General features: G+C 39.4%; 1 protein-coding gene across 1 annotated transcript; it reads right to left on the bottom strand.

Moving 5' to 3' along the window:
* Positions 1–750: 750 nt before the first annotated feature.
* On the bottom strand, positions 751–22,129 carry HSPA4L (heat shock protein family A (Hsp70) member 4 like). The gene is made up of 19 exons (XM_085221842.1): positions 21,776–22,129; positions 18,536–18,593; positions 17,015–17,155; positions 16,091–16,213; positions 14,707–14,806; positions 12,939–13,072; positions 11,765–12,009; positions 11,601–11,677; positions 10,225–10,376; positions 9,616–9,722; positions 9,094–9,227; positions 8,305–8,507; positions 6,027–6,128; positions 5,390–5,527; positions 4,395–4,520; positions 3,777–3,884; positions 2,536–2,655; positions 1,849–2,010; positions 751–1,433 (listed from the first exon to the last, which is right to left on the bottom strand). The coding sequence occupies exons 1-19, from the start codon at positions 21,880–21,882 to the stop codon at positions 1,239–1,241; spliced, it is 2,532 nt and encodes an 843-aa protein (XP_085077968.1). The 5' UTR covers positions 21,883–22,129; the 3' UTR covers positions 751–1,238.
* Between the last annotated feature and the right edge of the window lie 275 nt (positions 22,130–22,404).

The raw sequence follows: 22,404 nt of genomic DNA, 5'->3' as shown, positions 1-22,404 counted from the left end.
CAAAAGAAGAGTGGCTTGTTTTAACAAGTGCTACAGTACCACCATGACTGGCTTGAAGCATTCAGTATATATGAATGTACACTGGATCTTGATGATGTCCAAGATAGACCAAAGAAACTAGTGACTCAGCTGTATAATACGTAATAGACACTTCCATTAGATCAAGTAAATGAGCAAGGATAACTGATAAGCTATGCAAATTCATCAAGGAGATTTTTATCTTTAGAGTAGTAATATCCAGTTTGCATACTTTTGTTTAGAGTCCTTGATCAAAAGGATTATATGCGAAGTACCATGGCTTAAATAAGCGCTTAGTATTTGTTTCAAGTTTGCAACAGACAGCACTTAAGCAACCTCAACGTTAGGCCAATATCCAGCTCACACAGCACAATTTCTGCTGTTTCTCATCCCCAGCACGATATGCAATCAAGGTGTAGATTTCATTCAAAACGAACCAAGTGGAAACGGTAACGTGTGCAGCAAGACATTTTCAAGGGAAAGCTATGTAAGTCCTTGTATATTCTACCACTTGATACTATTATCATTAGCATCATCCTATAAGCATAATCCTATATGTACAGCAATGTGCAATGAGACCATTCACTTAATTTCAGCAAATGGCAGAGCCATTACGCTGATATTTTCTAACTAAGATTGTTAGTGGTATGGGAATCTAAAAAAATGTTTATGCTTGTATTAGTTTATATGAAAGAGACCATACAATTTTCATGGTACATCAACAAGATGGACTAGTATGCCAACTAACCTCTATTTTAATATTTAAATTATAACAATACAATAACTAGAAAAGGTCAGTGCTTCAAGTGACAAGTGTTGCCACTTCAATTCCAATATTTTTCCAAAATAAAGATGCAATTAGATCTACACTTGAGCATCAGTAGTGCAATACAGTATCCTTTCCTGAATAAAGGAGCTGAGGTTTATCCACAATAAAAGCTTTAAATAAGGTAGATTGTTGCCATTTATATATCAATTCTGTATGTTTTGATATAAAATATATTGGGAAAGCTTAAACTGACTTATACAATCTACATTTGGCTAAAGCTCCACATAAGCAGCATCAGTGGAAATGAACATCAGAGTGTACTTAATATGAAACACTTCCAGAACTACTCAGCAACAAATGACAGAAGGTTGGCTAACTATAACTGAACATATGAGGTGTGTACCAAAAGAATGGACCCTGTGCACTATTTTAAGTAACAGAAATGCAGGATTTAGTCCACTTCCATTTCTCCAGATGGTTTGGTCTGCTGAGAATTGTCCTTTGCTGGATCAGGTCCTGTTTCAGTATTGCTCTGTCCATTCACTGGTCCATTATGTTCACCATTAGCTTTTGACTGCCCATCATTGGGAGGTTCTATCTTCGGTTTGGGCTTGTATATAATGGGATTACAGAAGCTATCCAACTCCTAGTTATAAAGAAAGTGAAAGAACAAGTTATTTGGTGGCACAGTAATTGCATTAAAATTGAATGTCTCAAACTTCTTTCAGGTATGTAATGATCAGCACTACATTTTCAAGGACTAGACTTCTATCAAATCTAGAAGCTTAAAAGAAAGAAGTTTCTGATTTGTTAAAATCCTATAGTAATCAGTTTTCTAGCAAAACTAGTGTCATAGCTCCAGATATTTTTAGTTATTCAAAGGTACTGCTGTAAAGTAAAGAGTTAGGACTGAATGCTAATAAAACTGCTGCTGCCACCCCTATACCTTAGAGCTTTACCATCTCTGCAGGCATGGTATTCTAGCTCAATACAGAGGCCAAAATCTTATTCAAGAAAAGCTTAATGGACTGCAACACGTATGACAATTTTTATTCTTTTACCTTTGATTTTGACATTATTTCTGCCACTTTGACAATGGGATCTTGAGTTAGGCTTAGCTTGTTCTGTGCATTCATTTTGGTGTTCAACCAGTTCATAGCTTCACTAATGTATTTTTCAACTTTTTCCATCTCAGCAGGATCTAGGTGATCATATTTTTCATCCTAGGGAGAAAGATGTTTTTAATCAATTACTACACACTTCTAAATCAATTAAGAGCTTAATGGACACAACTGAGTAACATTACTACAACCCACTAGAAATCAGTGTTTTTAAACAAGTCTTTGATATGAAGAATAGCTGTAGAACAAAACACAGGAAATTTTAAGGCATGTGAAATTTTGAAATGCACACTGCTTAAGCACAGATGACTAATGAAGTTGCAAGAGAACACGCAGACTCACCTGAATAACTAACCCCAACGTATAACCTTTTGGGTTACAGAAACAAGAATAACACTGCGGCAGGCATTTCAAGTGGTAGATGTCACCACAAGGAACATGACTGTTTAATTCACATTCACAGAGAAACTTCAAGAACAGTTTGAGAAGTTCTCAGGACTGTAAGCACAAGTCATTTTTTGAGCAGCTTAAAAGTTAAATCCTAGAGGATTTTTTTCTTTTAGAACATATACACAAAAAAATCCTATAGTCAAATTCAAACACCCATAGATCATTCCACACTTCTACCTTATTTTTGTATGCTTCTACTGCTTTCATAAGGAGCTGAATCTTCTTCCCCAGTTCATTTAAAACTTTTGGTCTCTCCTCATGTTCCATGTATCTCTCCTGAATAGGCTGTCCAAATTTCTGGAAACATAAACCAAGTGAGATACTGCAACTAATTCACTTTCCCAGAAATAAAGATCTTGATATAATACAAGCTTCTTTTACTTTGGTCAAGGAATAAAAACGGTATCGTAAGCAGCGTGGCTTTTCCCTCCTTCTCACACCCATTCAAGAGCTTAATCTTTGCCCTTTGCTGTAGTGCAGTGCCACCACTAACAAAAAAAACCTAGAAGTCTAAATAAACGATTAGTGCTCTGCTCTTTCTTGGCTTAGTATTTTAGAGTTATTTTCAGCAAAAAGAGCATTTGTTACAATGCACTTGGAAGATGAACAAGACCATTTGCAGGGATGATTTGAATTTTAAAACAGTCAAAAAAGTTATAGTTATATGTATTGTCTGTTTTTCACCTTCTCTTGAATACTGGTATCCAGGCATGAAGGCAGTTGCCCATATTAATGTTTCCATCAATTACCCCTCCTACAATGAAAACGTCACTTGAGAGGAAACAGTTAGAACTAAAGCTGGAAACAGCCTTGAATAACCAAATAGCCATTCATCACAATTTACACTTGCTCACAAAATTATGAAAATTTACAAGTACTTAAGGTGGTTTTTTTGGTCATTACCAATCAAACAATACAGTGGAAGCTACTGTTAAAGCATTCATTAACCTTTATCATTTGACCAAAACTTCTATTTTATTACATAGCTATTGAAGACCATTGTAAACAGGGATACCAGAGCCATCTGTTTTCAAATGTAGTTTTGAATACTTGGGAGAACAGTCAAATACTTAAAAGCCTTTTCCAGTGCGTAGCAAAAGCTACAGAAAATTCTCACAGTGATTAATTTTACTATTCATCACTAGACACTGTCCACTTCAACTGACCATCTTCATATCAGAAGGACAACTGACAGTAACAGTATTCCTAGTTCTATATACTACATTCAATCACACAACTAAATACTATCCAGGTACAACCTGCATGTCCTTACTTCTGAGTTCCTGGATTTATCAAGTTCACATGTAGGCAGGCACACACGCATCCCTCATTAGAAGATACGTACTTATGCTAGCCACACAACGTGCATATACACTACTCCCCTTCCTCTCTTTCTAAATAAGAGCTTGAAGCCTTACTCTTAGCTCCTGAAGCTTATCCATGTACACTTGCTTTGGCTGGTCCTCTCCATCTTCATAAAGCCAGTTTTCTGTATCTTCCAACATCAAGGTCAGCTTGTTTGTATCCTATGAAGCAAGTCAGAGACACTATTAATTAGCAAAGAACAAAATACGTTGCTGGATAACCAGGTAATTCATGGAGTAGACTTTAAAATCGCTGCTGCTGAATGACTGTTTCAGAAAGTTGTGTGTCACACACTTCCACAGACAGCCGTTAGAAACTATTACATAAGTGTTTTTTCAATTCTGCTTTTGCAAAAGCCAAGTGTACCACTTTCTCTTTTACTTGGGCTTCAGCAACACATCAGGTTCACCACACTTAAGTGGGAAATTAACCATATTATTCAATAAATAAAATGCAGATAATCTAACAGCTATAAGCACTCATTTTTCTGCTCATTTTCATATTTGCAATTCAAATGCCAGGCTGATGCATAGTTAACTTCATTTCTGAAGTTAATTCATTTCACATTCTGAGACAAGTTCAATAGACTCCTGCAGCCTCCACAAGTATCACTCAAAGCTTTTGTTAGAAAAATCATTTTCCAACAGCTGAAACACACAGATTAATCTTACTTCTTCAGTGATGAATTTCTCAAAGACTCCACAGAGTTTGTCTCTGAAGTCATACACATATTCTTCAACGGCATTCTTAGCATCATTCCTTTCTTTCTCAAGCTTGTCTTGCATCATCATTTTCCCCTAGGGTGGATTAAAGCTTAGTTATAACTAAGAATTTCAAGTATCAAAATAAGCATTTGAGCTTGAGCATTACTCTTCCCAAACTGTACCACAAGAAGGACCAATACTTATTTAATTTTCACCTCCATGTAACTTATTCTCACCTCAGGATGAACTAAAATGGGGAGGGGACGGGGTTGAGAACTGTCCACCCCTCTGTTCAGAAGTTGTTTGTCAAGTGCTTCAGTGTAAACGGATCAGGTAGAAATTGTAGTCTGACCATCACAAAAACAGAAGAGAAGTACTGACTGGTTTGGAAGTCATTCTGCTCTATAAAACATATTTCCCATTTTAGTCTTTGCACTGACCATATTTCAGAGAAGACATTAAACTGGTGTGATCTTTGCAATGGCAGATAAGACCTGTAAAAATGCTGCAAAGACAGTATTCTGTGGAAAACAAGTGTTCTAGAAGCAATGCTTTCCAATACCTTTCCTGCTGATAAAGCACATTAAGGGCAAAAACCTGATCTAGCCAGGCACACAGCCTCGGTAGAGCACAAAAAACAGTCTGCAAATGCTAATCCTGACCCATCCAGGTTAGTCAGTAACAATTACATTCCTATAAGAGACCATGCAGCCCTTATTGGAATTTCTTGCATAAGAAAGGCATTGACTGTTCAAGGTAAGGGCAGTCTACTAGATTACGTTCAGATGTGGGTAATTAAGCACTACTAGTAAATTGATTTATTATACCAATAAAAAGACACCAACTAAAAGTAGGCAGAATCAAAGACCTTACTGAAAGGAAAGCCTCAAAAGATTCTAAGGCTGTGCACACGAAGTAATTATTGATGTTAATGTAAGTAATCACCTGTTCATGCTTCTTACCTCATTTTCTATATAACAATTGATAAGATCTTGTCCCAGTTGCCTATAGAGGCTTGTCTGGATAGGTAGGTCAATACTCTTGACTTTTGTTTTAGCCCTTGGCAGGGATGGATGATCTTGCTTGTCTCCAGAAGAAGCCTGTAAGATTTGCAGTTGTAAGGAACTTCTAAGAATTGCAATATTGCTACAGTTATGCACAAAAAAGACAAAAATTAGTAAGAGCTACAAATTAACTGTAAGCAAATGAAGCACCAGCTATACATCTGCTATTCAGAATCACCATTATTTTACTTTTGAACCAAACTGGTGGAATTAAATTTCTTCAAACAACATGAAAAGGTGTTCAAAAAAACTAAAGATACTGCATATTCTTCTCCAAGATTCTCAAGCTTCCCTAATGTTCATTTTCACTTCAAACCTATGTTAAATCAAGGAAACTTACTTCAAATGTCTTAGCTTAGTACGCTGAAAAGCAAAATGCTAAGGTAGAATTTCTTTGCTCTTCCAAATACAGTCCCTATGAATCACAACTAAGGAGATAAATGGAATAAATCTGAGAACACTAGGCAGAAAAAAAAAAACCAAAAAACTCTAAAGGAAGCAATATTGCATCTCCTTGTCAATGCTCAATACATACCTTTGTTTCAATTCCTGCATTTTCGGTTTCTTCGTCTGCTTGGCTTTGCTGTTCAGCTTGATTTTTCTGAGCACCTTCATCTTGATCAACTTGCATTTTATCCTACACAAAGAATTGCATAACGGAATGCACAGGTCTGTGGTATGATTTAAGATTGATGTCAATCGAAATACATCACTGTCCTTATGTGCTCAATTCAGTCTCAACAAGTTTTTGATTTAGTTAATCAAGCTTTACTTCAGCAGGCATTTTGATAACACTGCTTCTACCCGTTTCTATCTCAAATTAAATAGATTCTAATTGGCCTGTCCCTCTTTAAATAATTATGATGTTGCTATCCAGAGAATTATACTAAGCCCAGGGAATACTCCATTTTAATTTCAAAATAAATACATATGAAATATAAGCAAATAAAATTCTAGAAGCACAACACCAACACAGGCAGTAACTACAGATCCTGAATGGAACAGCCAGAACGTTGAACACATAACATTACCCCCAACCCTTAACTTTATAATCTAAAGCAGAAGTAATTTAATAATTGTAATTGTTGCCTGCACCTGTCTCACAGAACCACAGAAATTCATTTCTCTAATAGCATTTTATAGCAATTGTGACCAATTGTCTTTATTGGTCACTCCATGTTTCACTTGAATTTATCAGTAATTAGTTCACTATGCCTTATTCTAGATTTGAGAGTCTTAAAAGATATCACTCTAATTACAAGAGCTGATCACTTGATTTAGTTTAAGTTGTCCGATTCCTTATTGTCAGTGCAAAAACTTTTAGTAACATCCTAATAAATGAAAGTTTCAAATTTTCAGAATGACTATTTGGAAATATTTGGAAATCCAAAGCATCAATAAATAGTAAAGAGACTGTGAGGAGTAGTCAAGATGCAACTGAAGTAGTCTTTGGCTTCTCACAAAGAATTAAACTCATAAATTTATCATCCACATATGCATATAATACGCTATTGTTAGTCTGATGAAATACTAGAAATATTTGAAAGGTTTCAAACTCTAGCACAGGTGCACGTGTTGTACGTTAGTTGCGTTAGTTACTTTGGCCAAGTTTTAGTGATGAAAGTAAGACATAAATAGGCTACTTTTACCAAAGTTAAGCATTCTCATTTCAGAACAGAACAACATCCTTATTTATTGTTCTTACTGTTCGCACAGGAAAGGCAATGACCAGAAGGAACTATCTTGCCTACACAAACAGCTGGGGGTGAAGGGGTGTGGGAAATACACATATACACTACAAACCTCATCCTCAGTGTCGAGGGTATCATCCTCAATAATGAAAGGTAATTGCTGACAAGCACCATTGTAAAACAGAAGAAGTATTAGGATAAATGGAAGTAATATGAACTGACAAAGCCTGAGGACGGAAGTGGTTATCCTTGTACTGAACAAAGTGTACTTACTAAGATTAATAACCTGGACATACAGCAAGCTGATAACATAAAATGCCAGCTATGTCACTTCCAGGCGTTCCACTTCTAAGCAAATGTCAGATGCAAAGCACTTATCCACCAGGAACTGCCAGATACCACTGCCCAGCCACAAAAGCACTCCCTGCCACCCAGTCCTAAGACCTACCGTGTCAGTGTACCTTGCAACTTTCAGCTATCTACCTCTAGTATGCAAGACACCAGCAAGGAAAATAATCATCCTTACACTAGGATGGGAGAACTGACAGGCAGAATGCTGTGAGCAAGCACTTCTACAGCAGTACAGCATTGACTAGCAGTGACATAATGATACCTAAAACAGTAATTTCTCCAGTATTGATGGCAACACTATCACTCACGTATTTCCATTAACTTGTCCTCAAAGCTTTTAAGCCAATTGGTAAGAACTACCTGTACATACAGCACCCTAAGCAAAAGAAGGCTTACGAAAAAAATACCATCTGTTCTTTAATCAATGAAGATGTAGTACTTGGAAAAAAACCCATACCTTTAGAATTCATCTGTCAGAACACATTAACTGTATTGCCATTTGAGAGCAACACAGTAATATGAGGACTAGTGTAGAGATGCTAAAAAAAAGGGGAAGAAAATTTCCCCTTGGAATCTACTTGTTTACATAGTCTTGTTTTCATAGGTCACCAGTACTTCAAAAATAAACAAAAAAACGTGTTATGTAATTGAAGAAATCATGTAAGGGTGAAAAAGAGCATATAGCTTTTGAAGGTGAAATCATAGCAATTTCCAATTATCATCTCTATTGTCAGAATTAGAAGGACTGTAGATATTTACAAGTTTACATACCAGCTCGTCTTCTCTGCCTTGGTTCTTAATTGATGACTCAGTATCCATCGGTGCGTCACTGTGATCTCCCTCGATGTTCTGCCTTTCTATGATAGAAGCATTGGCCACACTGAAAAGGCCATGAATATTGACACGCACTTTAACTTTCACTTTGGAGTTGTCGCCATCGTGCTGGGGACCAACATTCTGAATAGTGAAACGCCCTTAAGAAAAAAGATCAGAAAATTAAAAATAAAAACAAAAACAACATTAGACCACCAAAACCACAACTTGAAGGCTAATTTAAATCACAATGTGATCTAAATAAAATTTTAAAACTTCCTGCTTAGTTTTCAGTTCTGTAACAAAAACTGAAGCTAGACAAATTAAAAACTAGCCTGTCACTTACAGTTATGTTGTACATCCACAGGACAATTTCACTTTCTATTCACAGAAAAATCAAGATAACACTATTAAGTGTTAAATCTCTCTACTTCAAAAAATCTGTGCTGGTGGGTCCTGCTTCATTTTACAGAAGTTGCAAGAACCAGACAAAACAGCACTAAATCTCTCTCTAGTGACATTTCTGAAGCATTCAGAAACAGTGAAAAAATAAAGTAAATTTTCTAGTAAGTGCCATCATCTGATGCTGATACAGTGTGAGCACTGCATCAAAGTCAAGTACACTGTTCTCAGCTGTTCTACAGAACTGAGGCTTTATTATAACATAGAAAACATGGAAGTAAAGATTATTAGGGAAAACTTCTTCCTTGTCAACAAAAGTTGCTTTTCTTATTTACAAGTTCTTACCTATTCTGGAGTCAGGATAAGGCACTTCATGTGGATGGGTGTAGAAAGCTTCCAGGTCGAAAGGCTCTTTCTTGTGAAAAGTAATTACTTTTGAGAATGGAGCAGAATGGTTCTTACAGAAGACTTCACATTCCCTACAACAGTAAAATATTATGTAAAATTTAAACCATTGAGTGTAACATAACGGATTATCAGCTTATGTTACAGATCAGCAGCCATGCTAAGTAAGCCACAAAATAACCTATTTACTTGAATGTTTCTGACAAGAGCTGCACATCAAAGGCCAGTGGGTCTCAAGATGGACTAAACATTAAACACTAAAATTAGGCAAGTTCACGCAAACGTTTCTTAAATTAAGTATCTTTTCAATTAAGCAATAATTGGAAATCAAGGAAAAAAAAACAAAAGAAGAACTGTTTATCAGATGACAACTTCCAACTCTGAAAGGCCTTCTCCACAACTCAACATTTTTCCTTATACAAACACACCATCACACTTCTCAGCAGAAATCGTACAACTTACCCTGTTCCTTCTTCATAAGACGATTTCCATCTCAATGTTATGGAATATGGAACAACATCAGTGATGGAAAATTCCCGCACTTTAAAAGCTGGGGAAAGAATTGCACACTAGAAAACAAAGACCAGAATTTTATTATATCCATGTAGTAAAATAAATAGCAATACAGCAATTAATATCTAAGTGCATAAGGTCATATGGCGCTTCCAGCTTACCACAGCATTTTTTAAACAGAATCTTCTTACTCCTGGCAGATAATTAATTGAACTGACGTGGTAGATAATTAACTGGCTGACTTTAATTAATTAAATGAACACCATTTCCCTGGTCATCATCAGTAAAGACTCAAGCAAATCTTACAAATGGCTTACGCAGAAGTGGACCAATAAATTCAGACAATCAAATTCAACAGGTCTCTAACAAGGTCATTCCCTTTAATGCGACAGTGACAAGTTACCAAACATAATACAATCTTTTCTGATGTGATCTGTCACCAGCTGTTCAAATAAGCAAGTAAGAGCTGATCTCCTTCCACCCATATTTGGTTTTCATTAGTTACACTGCAGTAGAACGTCACATTAAGCAAGCAGTGCTGAATTTTAATATCCATACCTGCAAAGCACAGCCTCTTGCAACAGCTTCGTCAGCATTTAGTGTGGTGCTTATTTCTTTACAGAAAAAGTTAGAGATCTGTTCCTTCACTGCTGGAATTCTAGTAGCCCCACCAACTATTTCTATACTGTAGATATCTTCACGGTGAAGTCCTAGAAGAAAGAGCGTATTATTTATAATTATAATTAATTGCCTTTACTTATCATCAAGATACCAAAAAGCTGTCTTTACAACAAAAATTAGACAGAGATCTCTTCTTAACTACATATTAATAACAAGCACTGATTAAACTCGCAACAAAATCTTTAAAACCAGATTTGCAGTGAAGCACCTTAAAATCCTTATCCCTCCTGCAGGCTAAAAATTTTTCTGGTTGCATAATTCTGGAAAATGCAGAAGCAAAGCATCAAATACAGTTCACGTGGTGACAGCTGTTCTTCAGAAACACCTTGGATATGTGCACCCTCTCCTTTCTGGTGGACATAAACCCAAATGTGCAATCATTTCCCTTGGCAGCCCTGTACTACTGCACAACACCTCTCATTCCTCCCAAACAAGATTAAAAGAAAGCCCAAACATACCGCATCGTATGTTTGGATTAATTTTAGTTGCCAATGAGAAAAGCAAAACCCTTGACTGAAAACTTCAAATAAATATTCAACTGTGCTTGCAGCTTAACTTTAATTCTGGATTCAAGATATAAGCATGAAGTGATCTCAAAATCTCAAACAGCTGTCAGTCTTCTATGTTTTTGCTCAGCAGTTATTCAAGTTCTTAATTCCAGCATTAGTTATCGAGCCAACTCAAAAAATAAGCAGAATATTTCCCTTTTTCTTGAAGATGCTAAAAACAGGGTAAAACCTTTTCCTAGGAAAGTCTACTTCTCTCACTAAACAAACAAACAAAAAGAAACTGTTATTTGCACATGCTTCAAATATTTTGAGAATAGACTGCCAAGTTCTCAGGTCAGTGAAGACTTATGTATCACATATGGAACAGGCTGGCCAGACAGTTGCTAAGTGTTCGAAGTACAGAATATGCTGGTTTCCCCCATCCCCATCATTCCCCTCTTTTTCTTTTTTCCTTAAAAAAAATACACATATATTTTCATGGCCCAACCTTTTCCATTATACAGGGTGAATGAAGGTCAATAAGTCAGGGTTGCATATGCATTTGTGCACTAAATGAGGCAGGAATGGGATTCATGCATACATGGCAAGCATATGAATGGAACTTACATTTAACTTTTCAGTACTTAGCTTTGCAATTCTAATGAATACAAAAAATACATTAAAAAGATAATCATTAAAGAGATCTAGGATAACCACATTACTGATTACTTTCTAGAACCAAGTTAGCACCCAACTTCTACTTACTAGCTTGTTCCATGGCTGCTCTTAGAGGAGGCTCCACTCGGGACAGAAGGGCAGCACACAACTGCTCAAACTGAGCTCTGCCAGGAACAGGGAAAATGTTTCATATTACAAGACAGCTGAGATACCACGTCTGGTAACACTTCAGTGAAAATAACGTACAGTACCTGTTCATCTTACTGGAGACATCGAGGTCATTCATGAAGCATTCTATATTCAGCGGAAGGTCAGAAGCATTTGCACTCATAAGCTTCTTTAGTTTTTCACATTCCTGATACAATCTGAGCAGTGCTCGGGGATTCTCTTTTACATTCAGTTTGTATTTTGTCCTAAATTCCTCAGAGAAGTAGTCTACCAAAGCCTCATCAAAATTCCTGCCACCTAAGAAAGGGTCAAAGGTAGCAGCTAAGACCTGCATAGAAGTGAAAAAACAAACAAAACAAAATACAAGTTATCTAATGACATTTCTTTAGATATAGGGATAGGTTTCATATAGTTTTAAAAGTTCACATCCTTTGTGGATGTGAACCAGCTACTGTCAGTTACATGACACAACAACAACTTAAAAAATAAACACAACAAATGACTCAGCTCACTTATTTTCTGCCCTCCTCAAATAAAATGCAACTGTTATGATTTTAAAAATAAAAGCTACATTTATCATGCCGTTTTCCACTATGCTACAGCCTTTGCTCAGTTTAGTAGCTTGCTAAAGAAAAAGCAAGTTAGCTGTTTTCTTATGCTAGCCCTGTCATTCACTCTTCCTCTCTCCAAAAACAAAAACCTCACACCACTATCATCCTCCACACGACCTTAGTTGAAGATTACTGAAGACCAATTTACAGAAACACTCAGCCAGCAGTAGGCCAAACCTCAAAGATGAAAATCTCAAAACAGTAAAGAGAATCCTGTTTTGTTTCACATTTGATTGAATTTAGACTTTACATGATTATACATGGTAGGAAAAAACATCATCATAAGAAACAGTTTAAAGCAATTGAATAATACCCGATAGGTAAGTCAATCACTCCATCACAACTCTTTTGGTGAGATTACTAGGAACGCACAACTATTTCATTGGGAAAACAAGGCTCAAGAGCCACACATTTGCTTAACGGTCCAGCACTTTCCAAAGCAATCTTTGGACTACTTCATTTCTGCATTTTGTTAATGAAAACTGCTTAGCCTGACTGCAAAAAGGCCAGGCAATCTTGGTATTCTGCATTTCAATACTATTTGCTGTAGACTTTTTTTTTTAGTTACAAAACTTTCCACGGAACAGTATTTTTAGTTCAGTGCTTTGGAAATATGGTATTTTACTGCAAAGACTTAACAGATTACCTTCAGTTTTCCCTTGTTAAAAGCACAGATTGAAACCTGATACGCAGAATGGCCCATGTCTACAAAGACCACATTCCTTGGCTTCTCTTCCAAGGCCGGTAGATCTTGCTTGTATATCCCATAGGCTAGTGCAACTGCCGAAGAACAACACAAGAACGTCAAGGCAGAACTGCATACAAATGGAAAGCATGCATTAGAAACACTACCAAAAGAAAGGCACTAATTATACTTAAAACTAAATACTTCCACTACTCTGCTCTCACAGAATATTTGGGCAAAGAGACATGACTTTCAGGCCTTATGAGTTGCCTAATACTGTGTTGTCATTTGATTTATAGTTTTACTATTAGCTCATGTTAATTCATAACTGCCATTCAAACACTCTGTATCACCTCTTCCGACAGCAACTGTACGCTGCGTACTTACAAAGCACAATGTTAGTTAGCAATGCATGCTCCACCCTAATTTATAATTTTTAGGCTTTGTTGGCAGTTATTATTCATATATAAAGAAGGTCACACCTGTAACTCTCCTCTGAAATTACTTCCAGTATTTTAGCTCAGTTCTGTACAACTCAAGTATGTTCAACAAAAAGTTTTCAAACTAGTTTAGGAAAAACTAAGTTCTCAAAACCAGCATTCACCCAGAAAGCTTGCTGAGATTTCATAGAAGAATTTATATGAATACAAATTACATGACTGGTTTAAACTGCTCCAACTTCAGTTCCCATGTGTATTTTTTAATACTCTGCCATAGAATTCATCAAAACCATGTAAGGGGAGTAAATAAGTTACTTCATAGAAATAACAATCCTGCTAATGCTACAACTGACAGATTTGCAACAAGCTTAAACTGTCACTTTCCCACAGACTTGACTCAATTTGAATATTTTTAAAAGCCGTAACTTAACTTTCTAAATACGATCAGCAAATGAGCCTTAAGATAAAACTCTGTAACAATGCAGTTTGTACAGAGGCACCTTTTTAAACCATACATGAGAAGTTAAAGATGAGGGGGTTTTTATTATACACTTTTAAGATCCCCCCGAATACATTTTAATTAAAAAACCCCTCCCCCCAAAAAAACAAAAACCAACTTCCTCCTCACACTTCTGTGAAATTTATTTTTATTCCAGCACAGACAATAAGCTGGAAAGAAAAATCTGCTGTGTTACTGTTTGATCAAGAACTGGAAATAACTTTATTTGCAGCTAACTACAAGTTAGAAAGGGATATGGATGAGGTCATTTGGATGTAGAGCAAACCCATGGAAAAATATCACTCTTAAAATAAGACTCCGTAACACGTCTCAGATAAATAACGGATTTATCGTAATCTTTCAGACAGAAAATATGCAGTTCATCTGATAATACAACATTATAGTACTATTTAATACAACAGTTGAGGATTTAAGTCTGGTGCATATCCCCGCTGGATTGATTCTGAAGCTAGCTCAGGCTTTCCTGACCTACCTACTGCAGCTCCACGGTACAGAGGAAAGCACAGATACCCACTTCACAGGCAGGGGAGCTATTTAAATGGCACTGTATTGTGATTACCAAACCCAAACTCTCCTCGGGGCCCCTAAGCTTCATCAGTTACTGTGCTTCCAGTTCCCAAGCTGGATTGGCCAATACAAGCCTCAACAGCTTTCTCCCAAGCTCATAATTGTGTAACAGTAGTGCGTCACAACCCTTACAGATTCAACAGTTTGTTAAGAAAACATTCATATGCACTGCTGCTCTATTTCTGTGCATACAGGACTTTACCTGCTGTAGTTTCATTCATTAGCTTCAGACAATTTAATCCTGCAATCTGAGCAGCTGCCATTACAGACCTTCTCTCCGTGTCAGTGAAAAAACTTGGTACCTGTTTCCAAGAAATAATTACATAGGACATGACTTATGTACTTATAAATCAAAGAAGTCGGATTTACCCACTAAACAAGACTATAAATTTCAATACCACAAGAAACTGTTATAAACGAACCTCAGATTAATAAAGCAGTCTGAATAGAACAGCCAAGCAATCCACTTTATGGCATATTTTAAATAAAATTTCAAACCATGACAAAAATATGCAAGTGAAATTTAAACCTGTGTTTCAAAAAACTGTATTTAAGCACCAAAAAACCTCCATGAAGTTTTCATTCTTCTGATGAGTCTCTGATCTCAAAATCATTACGAGCTCAAAACATTTATACAGCAAAGTCAAAAGATTTACTAAAATAAGTATGCATAAATACACAGCTCCAGAAGTTACTGCAGTATTTTTAGGTTCAGAACCTCTCAACTAAATTTTATGCTACAACTGGGTCTATATCAAGCTGTACCATTTTTAGTTATCACCTAACCGACAGTTCCAGCTTACAGTCTGCTGCAATCTCCAACTCCACCAAAAATAGCCAAAGCAGAATCAGAGACCTAAATGTTTCTAAATGAAACTGGCTGCAGTCAGTTGCCATTTCTTCAACTTCAGCAAAGCTTAACACAAAATTATATTCGTATTTTTTACTTTGTTGGCTACCACTTTTCTACAATGTGAAAAGCAGACATCTAGGACTTCTATATTGGGAACGATCCCCTCTAAACCCTCCTGCCTAAGTTCTACTGCCCCTGTTCACCGCCATGGTGAGCGGCCTAGCAAAAAAGACACCAAGCAGATGAGCCAAATAAACAGGAAACAGGACCTTTTCAACGGACATAGGTAATTCAGGTTTCTTAAATCCCCAGTACATAATCTTCAAAGCAGTAAGTTCCAGGCAACGTTCAAATATAATACAACCAAACAGCACTCAACTACGTAACAACAAACCTGACCATACAGTTGGGGAACTTCTTTGAGACTAGGAAAGAAATGCCTTTACATAAGAATATTTCTCATTTAGAGAAAGCAAGTTACATTCCAACAAAACAGCCCCAATCAGCCTATGTAGTATGTTTTCCCAAAGCACACTCAACAAGTTTTCCATATTCTCATGTATGACAACAGCAGTGTTATCAGTTGGAAAAATCTGTAATAAAGGCCCAAGTCTTTGTCAATGTGATTCCTACTCACCACTTCTAACTCTTCCCTGTCACATTATGGCATAATGGTACAAACTTACAAAAAGTTATCCATGAGCAAAATGACAGTAAATGGATGACAACTTACTGAAATAACACAGTCTGCCACTGGTTTCTTCAGAGCACTTTCTGAGGTCTCTTTAAGTTTGGCCAGTAACATTCCTGTAATTTGTTCCACTGCAAACAGTCTCTCTTCATCCAGGTATCTCACCTGAAAGACAAAATTGCAATTCTATAACAAATCATCCCACGTTAAATGCTGTAAGCAACAATGGATGGCATTTTTCACCAACAAGCATTTTTTCCCAACAAAAAGGTACGCAAAGAGCTTTGCCCAAGATTAAAAAAAAAAAAAAAAAAAGAGAGAGAGAAAGAACGAAAGAAAAAGTCCTACCAAAAAAAAAATCAATTACCTTTTCAGACATAATAATTTCTTCTCTAAGACCTACATTCAGAGACTGAGGCCAAAAAGTCTGAATGTTGAGAACAGCTGTTTCCAACTATTTAGTTTGGAAGTAATTTAAAAATAACTTGTTCAGATTAAATGTTGAGACAGAATTACCTGGTTTTCGGCAACTGAGTTTCCATACAGCCATAAGACAAACGAGATATCACAAATAATCACACACTGTAATTTTACCTATGCAAAGGTAAAACTAGTAGGGCATAAACTATTAATGAGACTACAGAAAGTTACGGAAAAGAAACCACAACAGGCATCTCAGAGAAAGTACCATACTTCAGCAAATGTTACTGCAGAGAAAAAGGTGCTCTTCATCTCTTGAAAAGAGCAGGTTTATTGCACAGTTCTATTCAAGTTGAATGAAATCCAAGCTTAATGCTTCTGGTATTAGTAACAATAATGTTTTATAGGACATCTGCAAGGGAAACAATGCAATACCTCTTTACACTATGTACACTAAGAGACACAATTATATAATATGCACATGGCAAAGGTTTGAAGTGCTGGTCTCTACTGCAAGAGATAATTCCGCACCAAGTTCTAACTTACCTTTACTCCTACAGAGCCATTCGGCATCTTCTGAAGTTCATAAGGAAGTTTGACCCTTTCAGCTTGTATGTAAGGATCTTCAAATGCTCTTCCATGCAGCTTTTTGAAGCCATGCAATGTATTTTTTACATTTGTAACAATCTGTGAAAGATATTTAATTTTCAGTTATCTCTTACACGCAGACTACAGAAACCCATTCAGATGATAACTCCTGTTATGCTGCGCTCAATGCACGTACTGAACACACTTTTTCAAGCTCCACACATTTACTGGAAAACACAGAGTGCAAAGAAAGCAGGACTCTTTTTAGATCTATGGTCTCTACTATAAAACCCAAGTTTACTTTCCCCTTTAATAACCATTAACTGCTGCACCATTTATTTTAAAGGAGCTTTCTGACATCATGTACAAGATTTGATGGATTACATATCAAAGTAACAGCAGTCTGAAGTAACAGATAAAGCCATTACCTACATTCACTTTATATGAAGCTTCAACAAATGTACTCACTGCATTCCTTTTCTCTTAAAATCGTGCTTTAATTCAGATTCCATCTGCAAAGAAGATAAAGCCCTCCCTCCATCTATTATTTTATGAGTGTTTCACCTGGATTATTTTAAGGAAAGATTTTGTCAGAATCACACACTAACACACACAATATTTAATTGATTTACCAAAAGACGTTACTCCAGGGTAACCTATTTCAGCATCAGCCAGTCTAGTTTACTACCCTAAACAACGAGCTGAATAGCTGGAAACATTACCAGCAGAACACCTTCCTACCAGCGAGTTCAGGGGCTGAGCTCAGATCAACAGTGTAAAGTTTCTTAGAACAAAAGGTATCACAGCATCTGCCGTGTACTGAATGCTCATGGTACTACCGGGGGCTCCATCACCTCTACAGCCGCTCAGCAAAGCTGCTGTTCAATTTCCGGTTAACTGCACTCCACTATGGGAAAGGAGGCCTCCTCCTTTCAGCTTGCTAACATGATGTCTGAGTGTAAAGAAAAAGGGTAAAACCTCATCTGCTTTGGCTTTCCACATTCACAGTGGCTATTTTAAGTTTCCTAAGTATTTTCCTTGCAAAGCAATTCTTTGTTCTCCTAAGCCGCAAGTGAAGTTGCAAAGAATTAGCATTAGTATCAAGCTTTTGTTGAACAGCTGTTTCAACTTCTCAAAAACTGTAAGCACAGAATCCATCCCATTCCCCACACGGAGAAATAATTTGGAACTGTACTCTTACTGACACAAATGGTCAGGAAAAAAATACCCTAACTGCGAAAGATGTCCCGTTTCTTCCCATTCTCTACTCTTAATGACAAAACTGTTTGTAATAGAATAAAAAAAATGCTAGAATAAAAGAATACGGAAGCAGTAATACTGCAAAATGCACACTTGTAACAGACAACTCACTTTGCAATATCAAGTTTATTCACTAATTCTCTTTCTGCAGCTCAATAGGAAGCAAGTCAGGTAAGTAATATGCTGTTGTATCCCCCTTGCCCCCCTCCATCCATTTACCTGGCTCTTTGCTGCATTCCCAATGGCCCGTGTCTTGGATCCTAGAGATATACATGCTCTAAGTAAGAAAGAGAAAAAAAGACATTGAGTTTTAAAAGAAACTGTTATAAACTATATCCACGTGATTCTAAACAAAACAAAGCCTCCAAAACTACAGTGAAAGAATATGGTTGTGGTATTGACAGCATCACTGTATCAAGCACCAGAACTTGCTGTGGAATTCTGGTATTTCATTCTTTGCAAATTAGTGTAGAAACTGTGGCAACCACAATTGTTCTCAAGGCATTTAGGGAATTCTTTAAAAGTACAAGCATTCTACAGATTCTACAATAAAGGTAAGGAATTAATAGTTAATTCCAGGTGACAGCTTGGAACCAAAGTAGTCTGAAACACCAAAAAGGAAGCTCTGAACTTCACCAGGCAAGTTATCTTGAAACAAAAACCCTGAAGTCTGACAGTACTACACTCACACTGCAGGACTAATTTCCAACAATCATTGTGAAACAGTAATTAAAAATAACACCCAGGCCTGAGGAAGCTGAGCAGCCCAACCCCACAGCACACGAGCACTCCCAATGACGGCCAACTGCAGGCAGACGCCCCATAGCTGCCAGACATCATGGGTCTGGGAGGTCCTCAGCAGCCCACAGCCCTGTGCATCCAAACCCCTTTGCCAGGGCTGCCCCAGGAGCACAGACACCACCCGGCTACATCCCCAGCAGCCTTCCCTCCACTGTCAAGAAGAAGAAAACCTGCAAGAAACACCTAACAAGGCAACAGAACTCCACTCAGAGCCCTGCTAACTCCACCAGCAGCTAAGTAAAACTGGAGTAGCTACCAAATTTTCTTTCTCCAACAACACATACTGTATTACGTCCTCCTCCTAACACGTTCTGCACTCAGTATATCATCCCAGTGTATTTCCAAGTACTGTCAACGATTCTTGCTTTTTTTGCCCACCCCCAATCACGAGCTCTGCTTGTATAGATTGGAAGTAGGACTTGATTCCCATCTGGGAACGGATCTGCCTGAGGCCATTCATCAGTAACTAACAACAACAACACGGAGCCATAAGGTTTAAATTTCACTGTTTAAAGAATGCATAAAGGTCAGTGCAGCCGACTACTTCCTGCCTCCTCCCCACCTTCACCACACTGAAGGCACTGCATACACTTGGATAGCACCATCAACCAACTTTTCTACTCTATATACCACCACACTGAGCACAGCCCTTAAGGAAGCATCCTGCCTTCCTCTAAAGCAAGGATCTGAGCAGGACAAGGACTGCTCTAACAGCAACAGCTCTCCTCACCAGGAGACTGCAATCTTCTCCACACTCTGTTTTGAAGATGTTCTAAAGAATGGTTTTAATTACAGCTTGCGACTACAATAATTGCATGTGGTCTGAAAAATAGTTATTAAAGATTATGAGCTATCAACAATCAACTTTTTTTTCTGCACAGTGCCATAGTGGTGAGACACAGCCATTTGCCCTGGATTCAGCAGCCAAGGCTCACTGCAAACGTGTGCAGCTGACCTGCTGGAGTTCTCCAGTTGGAAAAAGCCAGGTCCCAGTAAACACCAGACACCAAGGTCAGGAGCCCCAAAGAGCATTCCACAACTCCCGACATAGATAGCTTCACAACAGAACCTTTCTTTCTGCAGTGCTTATCCAAAAGATGCACATCTTATAAACGCCAACAACTCTACACCTTAAATTATAGGAGATGGGTTTGATGCAAAGGATGACCAGAATGTTTTAACAATCAGGACACAGGATTCAGGATTTAATGAGTGCTGCATTAAAGTGTGATAAAGCACCATCTTCCACAAACATATACTGCTTTTATTTAGATACAAAGCAGACTCTGACTGACACCCCACTGTCCGCACCAGCACTGCACAGGTATCTGAACAGGCTCCAAAGCCAGGTGCTGGTTGTGCTCCTAAGTCTTGCCCAGAAAGCATAATGAGCCCCATGAAGCACATCCAGGATTGCCCTCTCTTTAGGAAGCTTAATGGCATGCTGTGAACAGGAGTGTCCTAGCTTGTCCAGCGCTGGTTCAGGTATTTTTACTGAGCATTACACCAACACAACAAACACTGTTGCTTGGTAAATCTGGAATTACGTGCCAAGTATTTGGGACACATCCCATCCATGTCAGCTATTGGTTAACTTCAGACCTCTAAGTGATGTGAGTTCTCCCACAGGAACAGAGAGATAAAGTGCTCAGTTACTGCACTGTTCAATGAGACACAGAGAAGTTTGGATGGTTTTGTTTTATATGCTCAAATCCTCTTGAAGTAAGACCCAGTTACTTCAACAAGCTTCTGTGATATAAGAATTTTCATACTGTTAAGTTCGCTTTTAGACAACAGTATTAGAGAGAAAGTTCTTTTCTATACTGTACCTCCCCATCTATGTGACAATTTCGAGAAAAGGAGAAAAAATCCAGATGCGTGTAACCACTGCCTCTACATACCCGTGCACTCGGTGCTACCTCACTAGCCGTGCCCGAGCTCACTTTCACAGCCGCTTCGCACGAGCCTCAGAAGTACAGTGACTCATAAATTAGTAACGAGGCGTTCGATACACAGAAACCTACCGCAGGTCTAATTGCACAGAACGCACGCCAAGCAAAGCGAGGGGACATACGGGCAGCAGGGTTTCCCCGGCACAAGTTTCAGAGCCGGCTCTCGGTCTCTCAGCGCCACAGGGACCGATGGGGATCCCTGCGCATCCTCCCGTCTCCGCTGCCCGCACACACGCGACGCGGGGCGCGCACAGCACGCTGCGGCCGCGGGGAGGCAGATGCAGCTCCGCGCCGCCCGCCCGTCTCGGTCACACGGCCGTTCGAGACCCGGCGGCCGCTCCGGAGCGAAGCTGTGGGGACGCACGCACGCGAGCGCAGAGCCATCGCAACGGAAACAGAAACCCGCGGTGCCCGCTATGTCGCGCCGCACGGCGCGGTCCTCCAAGGACACGGAGAAGTCACGGCGAGAGATGGAGAGAACGGCGCCTGTCGCACAGCGCCCCGCAGCCCTCCTGCCGGCACCGCGCCGCTCCCGGAAGCCCGCGGCGCGCAGGGCAGGGCAGCAGCCGGCGCCGGGCCGCGCTGGGGAGAGGCCCCGCGAGACAGCCCGGCCGGCGCTGTCGCCGCCGCCTCCAGGAGCGCAGGGCCGGGGGAAGAACAGCGGCTGCGGCCCGAGGGAAGGCGGCGCGGGAGCTGCATTACTCACGGGGTGCAGCGGTCGCTGTACTCGTTGGCGATGGTCTCGATGCCGCCGCTCCGCGCCACGCCAATGTAGCAGTTCAGGAAGCCGAGGTCGATGCCGACCACAGACATGGCTGCGCTGGGCGCTCCCCGCCGGCCTGCGACCGCTGCGCTGCTGGGACCGGCCGCCGCCGCCTCTCTCCCACTGCGGAGCACCAGCCACCAACCGGCGCCTGCTCGCCTCTGCGCAGGCGCGCTGTGCCGGCCGCCGGGCAGTCCGCCGGGCGCCGGCTCCGGCTTCGGCACTTTCCGGAAGGGCTCGGGCCGCGCAGGCAGCAGGCGCCGCGCATTCCAGAAAGATCTGGAAACCCGGGAAGGCGGTGTCGCCAGAGCGCCGCCCTGCGCCGCGCGTCAGTACTGCGGCGGGGCCCGGCCCGCCCCCTTAAAGGGGCCGCGCGCTCGTCGGTGCTTCCCACAGCTGCCGTTGGCTTTGCCTTCTCGGAAAAAAAAAGGCGTCAAGAGCCTGCTTACCCCCACTGCAGGTATGTTGGTTTTATGGGTACCACTTTAGGCATAAACTCAAAACCCTACAAAACAATGCTGGAAAATCACCCTCAGTATTTGCTCCCCTCTGAAAAGAGCACCTGGATTTAG

This window comes from Meleagris gallopavo, chromosome 4 (assembly GCF_905368555.1).
Source record: "Meleagris gallopavo chromosome 4, MGAL_WU_HG_1.1, whole genome shotgun sequence".
Classification (NCBI taxonomy): domain Eukaryota; kingdom Metazoa; phylum Chordata; class Aves; order Galliformes; family Phasianidae; genus Meleagris; species Meleagris gallopavo.
This window is presented reverse-complemented; position numbering and strand designations above follow the sequence as displayed.